The sequence below is a fragment of the Astyanax mexicanus genome, chromosome 8 (genome assembly GCF_023375975.1).
Source record: "Astyanax mexicanus isolate ESR-SI-001 chromosome 8, AstMex3_surface, whole genome shotgun sequence".
NCBI lineage: Eukaryota > Metazoa > Chordata > Actinopteri > Characiformes > Acestrorhamphidae > Astyanax > Astyanax mexicanus.
Genome location: NC_064415.1, coordinates 41665861 through 41681392, shown reverse-complemented (window position 1 = coordinate 41681392; position 15532 = coordinate 41665861). Strand labels below are relative to the sequence as shown.

The 15532-nt window shown below is 38.0% G+C and overlaps 1 protein-coding gene across 1 annotated transcript in view; it reads left to right on the top strand.

The window, feature by feature from the left end:
• The window catches only part of LOC103028579 (macrophage mannose receptor 1), a 42298-nt gene extending 29026 nt beyond the window's left edge, over nt 1-13272 (top strand). Inside the window, exons 25-30 of the mRNA XM_049482826.1 lie at nt 336-501; nt 2474-2632; nt 8575-8692; nt 8830-9035; nt 9878-9910; nt 12081-13272. Of these exons, the coding sequence (XP_049338783.1) occupies nt 336-501; nt 2474-2632; nt 8575-8692; nt 8830-9035; nt 9878-9910; nt 12081-12319 (921 nt within the window). The 3' untranslated portion in view covers nt 12320-13272. The remainder of the gene's footprint in view (nt 1-335; nt 502-2473; nt 2633-8574; nt 8693-8829; nt 9036-9877; nt 9911-12080) is intronic.
• The last annotated feature ends 2260 nt before the right edge of the window (nt 13273-15532 follow it).

The window sequence follows — 15532 nt, the reverse complement described above, 5'->3', positions numbered from 1 at the left end:
TACATGAACACTACTTAGTTCCAGAACACCGCACCCATCAGTACACACATACAGTGTACTAAAAAAGAGAGTACACCCCTCACATTTCTGCAGATATTTTAGTATATCTTTTCATGGGACAACATTGACAAAATGACACTTTGAGACGGTGAAAAGTAGTCTGTGTGCAGCTTATATAACAGTGTAAATTTATTCATCCCTCAAAATAACTTAATATACAGCAATTAATGTCTAAACCACCATCAACAAAAGGAGTACACCCCTAAGAGACTACACCCCTAAACATCCAAATTGAGCGCTGCTTGTCATATTTTCATTTTTCTGTTTTTGAACAGACATATGGGTACTTCCTGTGGATTGATAACTGGAAGTTAAACCTGGAGAGGTGGGCCCCTAATGAACCCAAGAAAGACCACCCCTGTGTTTATGTGGATATAGATGGAACATGGAAAACGGCAATGTGCGATCAGATTTACTACAGTGTGTGTAAACAGTCAACAGGTGAGCTTTGATGCATTCAAAACCGACACATTTCCAATCCCTCAAACCACTTTAGTCAAAGTCAAAAGTCAAAGTCGAAGTGGTTTTTATTGTCATTTCAGCTATATACAGAGTACAAAGTGAAACGAAACAACGTTCCTCCAGGGACCATGGTGCACATAAACACAGTGTCGACAGAACAAAAGTGCAGACAGACAATACAACACAATACAGACAAAGAATAATAAATATTAAGACAGTGTGCAAATTATGCAGTGTGCAAAAAAGACCAGTGAGGTAGTAGTTACCTCTATTACACAGTGTGCAATAGAGTCCAGTGAGGTAGTAGGGTTTTTTAGTGCTTTCCATTTTCTGGGGTAAGTGGGGTAAGAGTGACAGATACAGAAAAACCATCAGTTCAGTCTCTGCAGTTAAAGAGTCTGATGGCTTGGGGGTAAAAGCTGTTGCAGAATCTGGTCGTGCTGGATCGGATGCTGCGGTACCTTCTTCCCGAAGGCAGGAGGGAGAACAGTTCGTGTGAAGGAACTTGGTGCTCTTAACAATCTCCACAGAGGACCCGTCGATGTTGAGTGGAGAGTGGGTGTGTTGTGCTCTCCTGAAGTCAACAACCATTTCCTTTGTCTTGTCCACATTCAGGTGAAGGTTGTTGACTGTACACCAGTCTGTTAGCCGCTGCACCTCCTCTCTGTATGCTGACTCGTCGCCTTTGGTGATGAGACCCAGCACGGTTGTATCATCGGCGAACTTGATAAAGCTGTTAGAACTGTGTTTTGCAGCACAGTCATGAGTCAGCAGGGTGAACAGCAGAGGACTCAGGACACTGCCCTGGGGGGCCCCAGTGTTCAGTGTGATGGTGCTGGAGGTGCTGCCCCCGAACCGGACTGACTAGGGTCTCCCCGTCAGAAAGTCCAGGATCCAGTTGCAGAGGGGGGTGTTGAGGCCGAGCGAGGGTGTAGTCTGAGTCATTTATGCAACATATGTGATGTGTGAGTGCATGTCAGTTTTTGAAAGGTTTGAGTACTAGGTTGATTGAAGTTTCAGTACTGTGTTGTTAAAGTGGGGGTTCATGATTTTGATTCAGTGTATGCTGGGGGCAGAAGGTGGGAGGGGGTTGTAGAGCCGGAGTCGGCAATAGGCAATAAGCATGAAACATCTGGCCCGTGAGGTTGTTTAAACTATAATGAACGATAATGAAAAAAATATTTATATAAGAAAAGCTTCTCTTGTGAGCTTTTGTTTTCAATCCTCCCCTGTCTCCTCCCCTGCCTGTTGGGCTCCCTATCTTCTTATAAGGGCATTTTTTTTTCTTTCCCAGCCGTGTCCCAATTCACTAGCCGGGGCAGCGGTAGTGTATTGGGCCGCGACCCTGACGACACGGGTTTGATCCCGTGTGAGAAGTGCTGTGTTTATTTATTTATACCTTTATTCTTGGGTTCACCTGCTTTGAGATCAACTGTTCTACAATTGGGTTCAACAACCCTCTGGGCTGGAGAGCTACTAGTCTTTAGCACTCCATCCCATTACACTTCATTTTCCAAAACTGTTTTTTTTTTTGTGGCCCGCACATAATGCCTTGGAAGATATCTGGCCCCCGGCCAAACTTAATTGCTGACCCCTGGCATAAATTGTTGTAGCACCCACAGCAAGCACCACCAGTTTTATGAACAAAACAAATTTTAAATGTGTTTATATGCCCAGTGTAGACCCATTCTTAATAATCATGTCAAATAAGCTATATTTTCCAGACAGAAAACTGTCTCACTTGACACAATAAAACACAATAAAAGTGATAAACTGCTTCTGCAGTGTTACAATGCCCTGCAATAACATCACAATGTATTTCACATGCTAATCTTTTGGGTTTTTTTTTATTTAAAGCATTTAAGAAATTCTCTTGTCCAGATCACTTACCTGATTGCTATGAATGATCTTTAACAGTATTTTACTGTGTGTGGCAATGTGATCTTCACAGGTGTTGTCCCGACTCTACCTGTTCAGTTCCCGGGCGTTTGCCCCCAGGAAAAAGAAGATAAACCAAGGATGATCTGGATGCCCTATAGGGGGCACTGTTACGCATTTGTATATGGGAGTGAATCATGGTACACAGCTTCTCGAACGTGTATGACAAAAGGTGAGTGCTAAGTATCAGTGGGGAACCCTGAAGTCCATCTAAGTTTAAAGGTGAAATCTGGTGTGAAATGGACTTTGGATGTAGTGAAACATTATAATGAGTACATTTGTCATTTGTCGTATATGTCAACTCTGTTTATCACCAGCATTCTAAAATACAGCTCTTTTAGCTGATGCTTCCATTAGGTTTACTATGGTAGCGATAGCGGCATAGCATTTTCCATGCAAAGAAAGCTTAAGCTTACTACACTGGTAGAATTCTGAGGGCCCTGACATTAAAGACGACATTCACTGTATCTGTTCACTTCTCAGATCCTTGTTTTAAATATTAGGGGGTCCCACTTTATAATAAGTGTCCCTAAGTACTATGTAGTTACACGGTAACAATCCATGTAACTACAATGCAACTTCTGATGAAGAACACATTGTTACAGATTAACTACAGAGGTACAGGTTATGTAATTACACATGTGTATTAAGGTTAATTTTGACTTGTGTAAGTACAGATGTGTACCAGCATGAGTGTACTTACACAAGTAATAGAGCAAGTGTACTTACATATAGGGTTGTCACGATACCAAAATTTTGACTTCGATACCGATACCAACTGTAGTATCACGATTCTCGATACCAAAACGATACTTGGAAGAAAAAAAAACAATAAAAATATCTGAACATAAAATGTTTATTTTTGACTGAACTGGATTGAACACTGAACAATCGGTGCAAACGTTTTTATTCTAAAATGAAACATTTGTACAAAAAACAAGTTTCGTTATTATAACCTTAACTATAACATAATTATCTAAACACTTCCTAAAAACTAAAACTAAAACCAGAGGTAATGGTAGCCTGACTATGTGAACCTGACGGGCGGGCAGAAGTTAAGTTCTGAATAAGGAAAATAAAGAGACAGAAGAACATTACAATGTTATGTTCATTTTAACACTCACTGCTCCGTTTTATTAATCAACGTTTACCGTTTTTAATAAGCCCATGTTCAGTGTAACGAGCAAGCAGGCTACGTGCCTGACCACAGATTTGCGATGGAAACGCGAAAACGTGAACATCTTGAGTTCATGTTTCACAGCCAATGGGATAATGGAGAAATAGAGAAAACCACGGGTCCAAAACAAAACTCCTGCACACTCCTCTCCGTGTTAACGTGATTTACTAGCAGTCGCTAGTAAATCTTAGTAAAGCTACAGACAGAGTGTATCTTGACTAACTCCACTAACCTGTCGACTTCTCAGCTCTTTGTAGAGATCAGGGTGCTTGTCTGCTAAATGAGCGAAATATGATCAGAATTATGTTAAATAACACTGTAACATAGAAGCATAGAACTATTATTTAATTAAAATGATTTTTAAGAACAGCTAAACACACTGCTGCAGGTCAAACGCGGAGGCGTTCACGTGCGAGAGAGACACAGAGAAAGAGTGAGAGAGCGAGAGTGAGAGAGAGAGAGATTTGCATGTTCTGATGTGAGCTACTCACAGGTAAAGGTTCTCTTTGATCTCCTCGTGCTCATATTCTAGTCCCATACATAATTCTGCAGCTCCCTCAGTGTTTTCTGTCATATTTTGCGGCTAGCGCGAGCGCTTACAACTAACACCGCGGAGCGCGAGGTGCCGCCGCCCTTGTGCCGAATCCGCTACTGAATCCGACTCCCGCTTCGCGGACAGAATCGGCACAACACCCCCCGCTGTACAACTGCGGGAGTGAAAACAGCGCTAATAAAGTAGTTTAGTTTCACTTTCAGTTTTCGTTATTTTATTTAAAAATAAAAATATCAATAAAAAACAGATGCCTACATCTCAGACTATTTTCCCACACTTCACTCCTCACGCCCGTTTTGTCCACAAGTCGCGGACGAGAGACATCTGTTATTTTAGCCGTCGCCATTCTACACTCGCTGCTGCTCTGCTGGCTTGCGCGTGAATCGATTCATTTGTTCAGAACACTAAGTTTATCTGAATCCTGCCACACCGACTGCTGCGGTGTGAATCAGTTTTCTTATGAACTGAATCAAATCGCGCCTACTAATTTGACTCATTTGAAGCTAGTGACTGGGCTATATACAGTATCGAAAGCATCGAACGCTAAAGAACCGAATCGTTTGTGATGACGTAGTATCGAAAAAGAATCGAACCTTCGGTACACCGTGCAACTCTACTTACATATGTGTAACAATGTGTGTGATAAGTTGAGTATTAACTTATCCAACAGCTAAACATCATTATTTAGATTTGATTATGGGAAGAAAAGGATGTCAGCATATCATCACCTCAGGAGGAAAGTGCTCATTGACATCCAGCACATTACCTTACTTTGTTAGCTCACCTAAAGACTCCACTTATTTCCGATCATTCAGCACAAAAACCTACAGGTTTCCATCTTCTAAATTAAATCATTAAATGCTCCTTCTTTTAATATTTAATGTAATGTTTAACTATACTTAAAATCACATGTGAAGTTTGACCAATGCTATGTTTATGGTAGAAAACAAGAAAATATATTTAAAAAATGTGCCAGACAGCTTGGAAAGAGTACCAGTATGTGCATGTGTAAGTACACACACATTGTTACACATGAGTAACTTGCTCTATTACTTGTGTAAGTACTTTCCCTCTAGTACACATGTGTACTTACACAAGTCAAAATGAACCTTAATACACATGTATTTACATAACCTGTACCTCTGTAGTTAATCTGTAACAATGTGTATTTCATCAGTAGTTACACTGTAGTTACATGGTTTGTTACCGTGTAACTAAATAGTACTTAGTGACACTTATTATAAAGTGGGACCTATTATGGCCCTCAGAATCCCATCAATAAAGTGTGGAGCTACTTTGAGCTTATTAGTGGTGTAAAAATAGCAATTTCTCTGTATTTGAAAAGCTATGCCCCTATCACTAGCATTATAACAGAACGTGTCCACTAGCACTTTTCTTTAACGCATGTCACCGTGCCAGATCTCTCGGTTTTCCGCATGGGCATGCCGTAACGTTTTTGAATACAAATGGAGCAACAGATGTAGTCAATCATAAGTTTAGGAGATTTTTATGAACCCAAGAAAGACCATTCCTGTGCTTATGTGGATGTAGATGGAACATGGAAAACTGCAGTGTGCGATCAGGTTTACTACAATGTGTGTAAACAGTCAACAGGTGAGCTTGATTTATTCATGTCTTATACCACTTAAGGGGTTGATCTGACTCATTTTAGCCACATGTTATAACATCAACATACAGTATGACAATGAAAAATACTGTGAGTACAACTGAAACCCATTCGTGCAATGAGCAAACACAAAAAATACAACCCCTGGCAAAAATTATGGAATCACCGTCCTCGGAGGATGTTCATTCAGTTGTTTAATTTTGGACAACAAAAACAGATCACAGACATGACCCAAAACTAAAGTCATTTCAGATGGCAACTTTCTGGCTTTAAGAAACACTACAAGAAATCAAGAAAAAATTGTCAATCAGTAACGGTTAATTATTGAGACCAAGCAGAGGGAAAAAAATATGGAACCACTCAATTCTGCGGAACAAATGATGGAATCGTGAAAAACAAACAAACAAAAGAACACACTGGCTTTTATAAAAGCTTGCAGTCCCTGAGGCATGGATTTAATGAGTGACAAACAGAACTCTTCATCAATCTAACTCCAACTTTCTCTGATTGTTGTTGCCAGATCAGCTTTGCAGGTTGGAGCCTTGTCTTTTTTGAGACATATTGCTTTAAGTTTTCTATCTTGACACTTTGATGTCTTCCTTTGTCTACCAGTATGTATGCCTTTAACTACCTTCCCATGTTATTTGTATTTGGTCCAGATTTTAGACACAGCTGACTGTGAACAACCAACATCTTTTGCAATATTGCGTGATGATTTACCATCTTTTAAGAGTTTGATAATGGGCAGATCTAATTTAATATAAGGGTTGGTTTTGGGAATGAAAATTTACGGGGTGATTCCATAACTTTTTCTTCAGAATTGAGTGGCACACTATGCAACCCTTGGTGGGTTTTCTTACACGCTACTGTTCCTCTACCCCCCCCAAATATCAAGTGATGGAAGGCAGCTAGCAGTAAGGTTAGCTATTGCTGGTCAGCTTTCATTGTTTTCTTTCTAGCTCTGTCATGATAAACGTACATATCTACAGCTGTCATGGTTTAAAAGCCGCTAGAAACTAGCCTGTGTCTCGCTGTCTGCTGGGGGCGTGTCTCTAGTATTTTTCCTTTTCAATCACTATAATCTATAGTGCTGTAAACCTACAGTCATATGAAAAAGTTTGGGCACCCCTATTAATCTTAATCATTTTTAGTTCTAAATATTTGGGTGTTTGCAACAGCCATTTCAGTTTGATATATCTAATAACTGATGGACACAGTAATATTTCAGAATTGAAATGAGGTTTATTGTACTAACAGAAAATGTGCAATATGCACTAAACCAATATTTGACCGGTGCAAAAGTATGGGCACCCTTATCATTTTATTGATTCAACTACTTTTTACTGACTTACTGAAGCACAAAATTGAAAGAAGCCATTTCTGCAAGCACACCACAAACAGAGTCAGTGTGCTTTTGCATACCTCAGGTGACTCTGTTTGTGGCGTGCTTGCAGAAATGGCTTCTTTCGCATCACTCTCCCATACAGCTTCTTCTTGTGCAAAGTGCGCTCTATTGTTGAGCGATGCACAGTGACACCATCTGCAGCAAGATGATGCTGCAGCTCTTTGGAGGTGGTCTGTGGATTGTTCTTGACTGTTCTCACCATTCTTCTTCTCTGCCTTTCTGATATTTTTCTTGGCCTGCCACTTCTGGGCTTAACAAGAACTGTCCCTGTGGTCTTCCATTTCCTTACTATGTTCCTCACAGTGAAAACTGACAGGTTAAATCTCTGAGACAACCTTTTGTATCCTTCCTCTGAACAACTATGTTGAACAATCTTTGTTTTTAGATCATTTGAGAGTTGTTTTGACGAGCCGGCTGATTCATTTAAATAAAGTTGAGCTCTGCTAAACTTTTTCGTACCATCAGCCTGCTGGGAGTAATCGGTGGTGGGCAATTTGACAAAAGATTGTTCTTGTTATAATGTTTTACTACAACCCAAGTCCATTTTACACCTGAATTCTCATTTGAAGAGTAAGACCTGAGTTCTGGGGATTTAAAAATAACACAGTCGTAATTTTTGTTTCATTTTATTTAATTAATTGATTTACAAAATATTATTTTTTTTCTAAATGCTTAATCAGAATTCTATTTTTGGTCTCTAGGCTGAGACTGCTAAACAAGCAGTTTTAATGGTTATGTTGCAAATTAGAGGTCATAAGAGTTAGGATTTTACTATTAGAAATAAAGGTGTAGTGTAAAGGTTTTACAACAACACAAATTAAAACTTATGGAAGAACCAACCAATCATGTTTCAATCCTGAAAATCCTGGAGATGCCCGGCCCTGCATATTTTAGTGGTACCCCTGCTTTAACACCCTCTGCAACACTGAGAGGATTTAGCATGTTGAAAGATAAAAATAGATGTGCATGGTAGGTTGCCAGCTTTTAGCAATTTCACTCTAGTAATTTTAGCTGTAAATGAAATCAACTGCCAGCTGTCAATCAATGTCCATTACACAGTTTGGAACAGATGTTGCATGTCTTTTGTGTTTTTTGAGCAGAAAGGACAAAAATGTTTGTTTTAACAAGTGCAATGTTGTTAACTTTGTGCTAACATACCACTTGGGTCCCATAGAGAAGAAAACAAAAAATAGCATGATCATAGAGATGTGGCTTTTACTTTTTTCTTTTTTTTGACCAAGTATTGACTTGAACTCAAGGCATATGTCTAATATTCATGGATTACACCATGTAGGCTAACTTTGCTTTGATTTCTAACAAAAATTATGGATTTTGTTTTTTTCATGCACCAGGAGCTGATATTCTTAGCATTGTAGATCCAAAGGAGTCTGCATTCATAGCGAACAGCCTCAAAATCTTTGGGGATGACTACAGCCTTTTCTGGATTGGCTTGTTCAAGAACAAAAAAGGTAATTCTACATTTTGTGTGATTCTACTGAACCTTAGAATCCTGCACCCTTATTTACTGGCAAAAATATCTAAGTGAAAAACATGATTAAAGGTAAAAAGCATCATTACGTACTCATTTTGTGTTTGACCTGCACAATACACTGGCTTTGGCATGACGAGAGTGTGGTGGATTATTTGAACTGGGATGAAAATGCAGAGGAATTTTCAGGTGATCATTATGAATCCTATGATATCGGTTGGTCAGATGGAAGCGACTGTGCAGTGATTTCAACTGCTACTGGACAGTGGGAAAAGAGGCGTTGTAGATACACGCACATACCCTTCATCTGCAAAAAAGCCAAAGGTATGCTTCAGCTCTGTTCTTGCAAATACTCCTTTAAATAAGATTATTTTATTAATTATTTTAGAATCTTGTTGGCAGTGTAAAATTTGTTCAGAGCACTAAAACCTTAAAGACCTAGATTATCAAACCTCTTGCCTGTGCTTTTACAGGGTTCCCGCAGGTACTTAAAAATGTCTTAAATTTAAATCTTGATAATTAAGGTTAGTAGAGAGCTAGCTAACATTAGCGGTGAGCTAGCTAACGTTACTGAGGAGAGAACTAAGGTTAGTGTAGAGCTAACCAACATTAGAGGAGAACTAGCTAACGTTAACAGGGAGAGAACTAAGGTTAGTGGAGTTAACATTAGCGGTGAGTGAGCTATCATGCTAACATCAGCAGCAGGTTAGCTAACGTTACTGGTGAGAGAACTAAGGTTAGCGGAGCTAACATCAGCGGCGAGCTAGCTTATATTACTGGGCAGAGAACTAAGGTTAGCGTAGAGCTAGCTAATATCAGCGGCGAGCTAGCTAACAACTGGGTAGACAAAGGTTAGCATAAAGCTAGCTAACATCAGCGGTGAGATAGATAACATCAGTTAGATAACACCATGTACAACATGGTACAAAATTGATAGCAAATGGGAAAGGTTAAGTTTTAATTTTCAATACTAATAATTTTCAGTAAATTATTTTCTACTTAAGAAGTTATGACTGTATTTTTGGGTCTTAAATTATATTTATTGAGGTCTTAAAAATGTCCTAAAAAGCATTAAATTTGACTTTTAAAAAGGAGCAAGAACCCTGTTTTACACTTGCTGTTTATGTATTAAACTAATCAGTTCTACTTCATTTTTGTCATTTCAGTTATAAAGCCGACCACAGAACCAACTCCAACAGGTAATATAAACTTTTTTATAATTCAATTGGTATTTGAACATAGGTCATGAAAGACAATCTGTCTTCAAAGTTAAAATTTCAAATTTAATTTTATGTTTAAATACCCATTATTCAAAGGTTAATTGTGATTATTTACAGCAAACTGTGCATTTAATTAGTATATATATTTTTTTACCTTTAAGCCATTTAATCTCTTAAGGTCCAATAACAGAAAATGGTACAAAATCAGTACCAAATGCAGTAAACTGCCAGGAACTCTAGGGAGAGAAAAAAGTTGTACAAAGTATTGTAAAAAAAAAAAACACATACAGTTGCAGGAAAAAGTATGTGAACCCTTTGGAATTATTTGGATTTCTGCATAAATTGGTCATGAAATGTGTTCGCAACAATAGACATACACAGTTTGTGGAAAAAAGTATGTAAACCTTTGGATTTAAATCCTCCTTTGGCAGCAAAAACCTCAACCAAATGTTTACAGATCAGACCTGCACAACAGTCAGGAGGAATTTTGGAGCATTTCTCTTCACAAAACTGTTTCAGTTCAGCTGAATACTCTTGGGATATCTGGTGTGAATCGCTCTCTTGAGGTCATGATGCCACAGCATCTGATTTAGGTTGAGATCAGGACTCTCCAGAAGGTTTTGGGTCACTGTCCTGTTGCATCATCCATCCTCTGTTGAGCTTCAGTTGGACAGATGGTCTTAAGTTTTCCTGCAAAATGTCTTGGTAAACTTGGAAATTAATTTTTCTGTTAAAGATGGCAATCCGTCCAGGCCCTGAGGCAGCGAAGCAGCCCCAAACCATGATGCCCCCTCCACCATGTTTCACAGTTGGGATGAGGTTTTGATAATGGCGTGCTGTGCGTTTTCTTTTTCTCCACACATAGCGTTGTATATTCCTTTCAAACAACTCCACTGTATATTTAGCCAGTAGTGCTGTGCAACATAAAGGTGCTCTTTTGTAAACTTCAAACGTGCAGCAGTGTTTTTTTTTTGGGCAGCAGTGGCTTCCTCCGTGGTGTCTTCCCATGATCTTGATTCTTGTTTAATGTTTTTCTTATTGTAGATTTGTCAACAAAAATGTTAGCATGTGTCAGAGATTTCTGTAAGTCTTCAGCTGACACTCTAGGATTCTTCCTCACCTCATTGATCATTCTGTGCTGTGCTCTTGCAGTCACCTTTACAGGACGACCACGCCTAGGGAGAGTAGCAACAGTGCTGAACTTTCTCCATTTGTAGACTGTCTGTCTTACTGTAGACACATGAACATCAAGGCTTTTAGAGATACTTTTGTAACCCTTTCCAGCTTCATGTAAGTCAACAATTCTTGAATGTAGGTCTTCTGAGAGCTCTTTTGTGCGAAGCATGATTCACATTAAGCAATGCTTCTTAAGAACAGGAAACTCAAAACTGGTTTTATAGGGTAGGGCCGCTTTAACCAACACATCCAATCTCATCACATCCTGGCTCCAATTAGCTCTTAGAAAAGTCATTAGCCTAGGGGTTGGCATATGTTCCCCCCCCCCCCTTACCTTGAATGTTAACATGTTGTGTTCAATAAAGCCATTCAAACATATGATTGTTTGTGTGGTATTAGTTTAAGCTGACTGTGTTTGTCTATTGTTGTGTGTTTGTCTATTGTTGTCTATTAGGTGAAGTTCAGAATTTTTTTTGAAGAATATACTTTTTCTTGCAACTGTATTAGTATATTGTAAAACAAATAAAAAAAAATGTATGTTGTTTAAAAAAGAGAAGGTTATTTTTAACAAGTAATTAATCATTGATTAACAGGTTACAGCTTGCAAGTAGCAATAAAATAAACTGAGCTTTGGGAATTAATTAAAAAAATGTTGTCTGTAGTAAAGTAGTGTTTTACACAACACACAGAACATTTAGACTTTCATCATAATAGCTAGAAAAAGCACATAAACACAGAGAACTCTGTAACTATTAAAATGTCTTTTCTTTGGAAAAATTACATATAAATTTAGAGAGTGGCTTTATTTAAAAAATAATAATGGCAGCTTGGCCATACACAAGTAGTGTGTATATACATATTTCACCATACATATAAATGGTGAAACCAGCTAACATATTTTAACTTGTTGTGACATAAAAATGTTGTATTGAACTTCATCAGTGCTATGTTCCTATGTTTTTGGGTGCTGCAGCACGTGCAGTCACAGGTGTGGCTCACAGGTCATTCAGTGGGGTTTCCGTGGCTGTGCTGATTGTGGGGCTGTGCGTTTTGGCTGGACTATCTTATGGCTTCTACAGAACCTCCAGAAAACAGGTTTCCACGTGTGAGAGTCCAGCGGAGGACACCGGCGAGGCTCTTCTTACAGAGAATAAAGACACTAAAGCATTAGTTACTCAAATGGAGATTAATGAAGAAGCCCCAGCATTGTGAATAGATTTATATGTTTTGAGATAATTGAACTACCTATGTGTTCTTTTGGATGTTTCATATAGACGTGTGTTTAAGACATTGAGCTATATTTTTGTAAAAAAAAAAAAAAAAGAAAAGTAATTTTACTTTAGTTTAGTAACTGTTTTTATACACTGCCTGACCAAAAAAAAGTCACCACCTGGAGTTAAGTAAGTAAATGATGTGGGGTTGGTTAATGCTGCAGTTGGTCTGCAGGTCTAGGTTCAGCAACATTATGTGCTGAAAGAATTAGGTCAGCTGACTACCTGAATATACTGAATATAGACCAGGTTATTCCATCAATGGATTTTTTCTTCGCTGATGAACACGGCCATATTCCAAGATGACAATATCAGGATTCATGGGGCTGGAATTGTGAAAGAGTGATTCAGGGAGCATGAGATCATCATTTTCACACATGGATTGATAGTTCACCACAGAGTCCAGACCTTAACCTCATTGAGAATCTTTGTGATGTGCTGGATGGAGAAGACTTTGTGCAGTGATCAGACTCTACCATCATCAATGCTGCTGCAAGATCTTGGTAAAAATTAAAGCAACACTGGATTAAAATAAATCTTGTGACATTGCAGAAACTTATTGAAACAATGCCACAGCGAATGAGGGCCGCAATCAAAGATAAAGGCGTGTTTTTTTTTTTTTTTTTTGGTCAGGCAGTGTATTGTTTAAAGGAGTGCTATATGTTTACATTTATTGTTCATGGCTTTAGAACCCTTTCAGTATTAAACTCTGCACATTTCTATTCCAAGCACTAAATTAAAAAATATATATTTTTGGACAGAAAACAGAAATGCAATTTTTAGTAATACAGATCAGTGCAGTACATACTATTGTACTATTGCTATATACAATATATGCTGGTGCAATATGTAGTATTGGTGTAGGATAGAGTATGTAATAATGCAGTAGGCAGTGCCAGAAAAAAAAAAAAAAACTGGACACCAACTGAATGTATTAGTTGCTCTTTTTCTTCTATCAAAAATTTCATAATCCATATGGTAATAGAGACTAAGCTAACAATTTTCAGTTAGTAGAGCGTTTCCTGGATGATGCATTTAACATTCTTGGAACATTTTCTGAATATTCTTAAAACATTTTTATTTAATATTTTTATGGTAATGTTGAAGCTGTAATCATCTATCTGGGAATATGTGAGAAACATTATGTGGGGGGAAAAAAAAAACATTCTCATAATGTTGTGATGCAAACCATTATTATGTCACACATTTCTGGAGCAGTATTTGTGTACCTAATTACAAGTTGGGGAATTTCTATAGTTTAATCAATTCAAATTTTATAGTTTTACAGAGTAAAGAAGTACCATCAGATTTTGCTTTGCTTTGTCTTACAGTATGTTGTTACTTTTTGGCCTATTGTGTTTGAGTTTTTTATTATGTCACGAACAGACAAATAGAATGTAAAATTATGTAAAAATATTGCCTTTTTGAAGGAATAATATTTTTGTTTGACACAACCAATGATGGTACAGTATGCAGAATGTACTGGTGCAGTTATCAGTTTTTTTCTAGTGACATTAACAATTTGTACAACTTGTACTTTAAGTCTCACACTGAGCTCCCCATTTAATCCAAGAAACTCAGCTGGAGCTTATTAGCCCTGAAATAAAAGAGTCAAAGGTTGATGCTGGAATGCAGAGAAAGACTCAAAAGTCCATTTATGTGCAGGACACACTAAAATCTTCTTGTTGTCTTGCTCTCTTTAAGGAGCGACCACTTGTATGACAGGCCGGCATGTAGCTAACAAACTTTACTGCAAAAAACTAAATCTTGGAAAGTGAAATTATCTAATTTCAAGACAATAAATCTTATTTTTTTGATCTAATGAGGATTGTTCTCCTACTAAGCATTGTTACTTATTTTAGGATTAATTATCTTATGTAATCTTTTTATAAGTAATTTGAATTTTTTTTTTAATTACACTATTGTGTCTTGAGTGCTGCCATCTTTGGTGCACAGCTTAAAAAAAGTATTAAGTCAGCCTGCAGTGCTCAAACAATACGCCACAAACTGCATCCACTCTTTCTGCATAGGACTGTCCTAGAAGCAAGCTTCTTCTAAAGCTGATGCACAAAAAAGCCTGCAACAAGTTTGCTGAGGACAAGCAGTCCAAGAGCATGGGGTTCTGGAATTTCATGTCCTGTGGTCTGATGAGATCCCAAAAAACTTGTTTGGCTCTAATAGTGTCCAGCATGTGTGGGGTATTAGGACAATGTCCTTGTGAGGAGTACTTAGACAACTGTCCCTTGCTTACAGTCAAGCATGGTGGTGGTAGCATCATGGTCTGGGGCTGCATTAGTGCTTCTGGCATTGGGGAGCTGAATTCCAACATGGACTTAGTGTTGGAAACAGTTCTGGTGAATTCCATACCCAAGAGAATTAAGGCAGTGCTAGATAATAATAGTGGTCACACAAAATATTGACACTTTGGGCACAAATTTGCCATTTTTACTGTTGTAAATCAGTACTGGTGTACTGATTTTGTTGCCAGTGTTTTTAATAATTGTATGTTGAGTTATTTTGAGGGCACAGAAAATTTACACTGTTATACAAGCTGTACACTGACTACTTTGTATTAAAACGTTATATCTTCAGTGTTGTTTCATGAAAAGATATAATAAAATATTTTACACATAAAAAAAAATGTGAGGGGCAGAATGGAGTTATAATAAAATGCAATATTTGATATTTAATTTAACTTTCATTACATCCTAAAGATCACTGTTCCTAAGTTCTAGAAGAAATAGAATTATTTTCTTAAAAAACCACCCACTGGTCCTGTGGACTTTAGCTAGAGAACACATGAATCATCTGTGTACCTTTTTTGCCATGCTTTTGTCATGCTTCTCCCTCTTCACTAAATCAAAACATATGGTCTGCTGTCACAAAGTAATTTGAATTCTCTTCTCTGTGCCAGCCCTTGTGCAACATATACTCCCCCTGACTGGACTGACCTGACAGTTACGTAATGTTCTGTCTCTGCAGGGTGTTTATATTACTGGAACTGGTGATGACTAACTGGGGGAAAAATGGCAGAGTGAAACTTAAGTAAAGACAGAACCCCAGTTTTTATCGTTATATAATTTATACAGTGACATAAAAAAGTATTTCCCTTGTTTTTGCATTTTTGTCATACATTCATTTTTCAGATGATCAA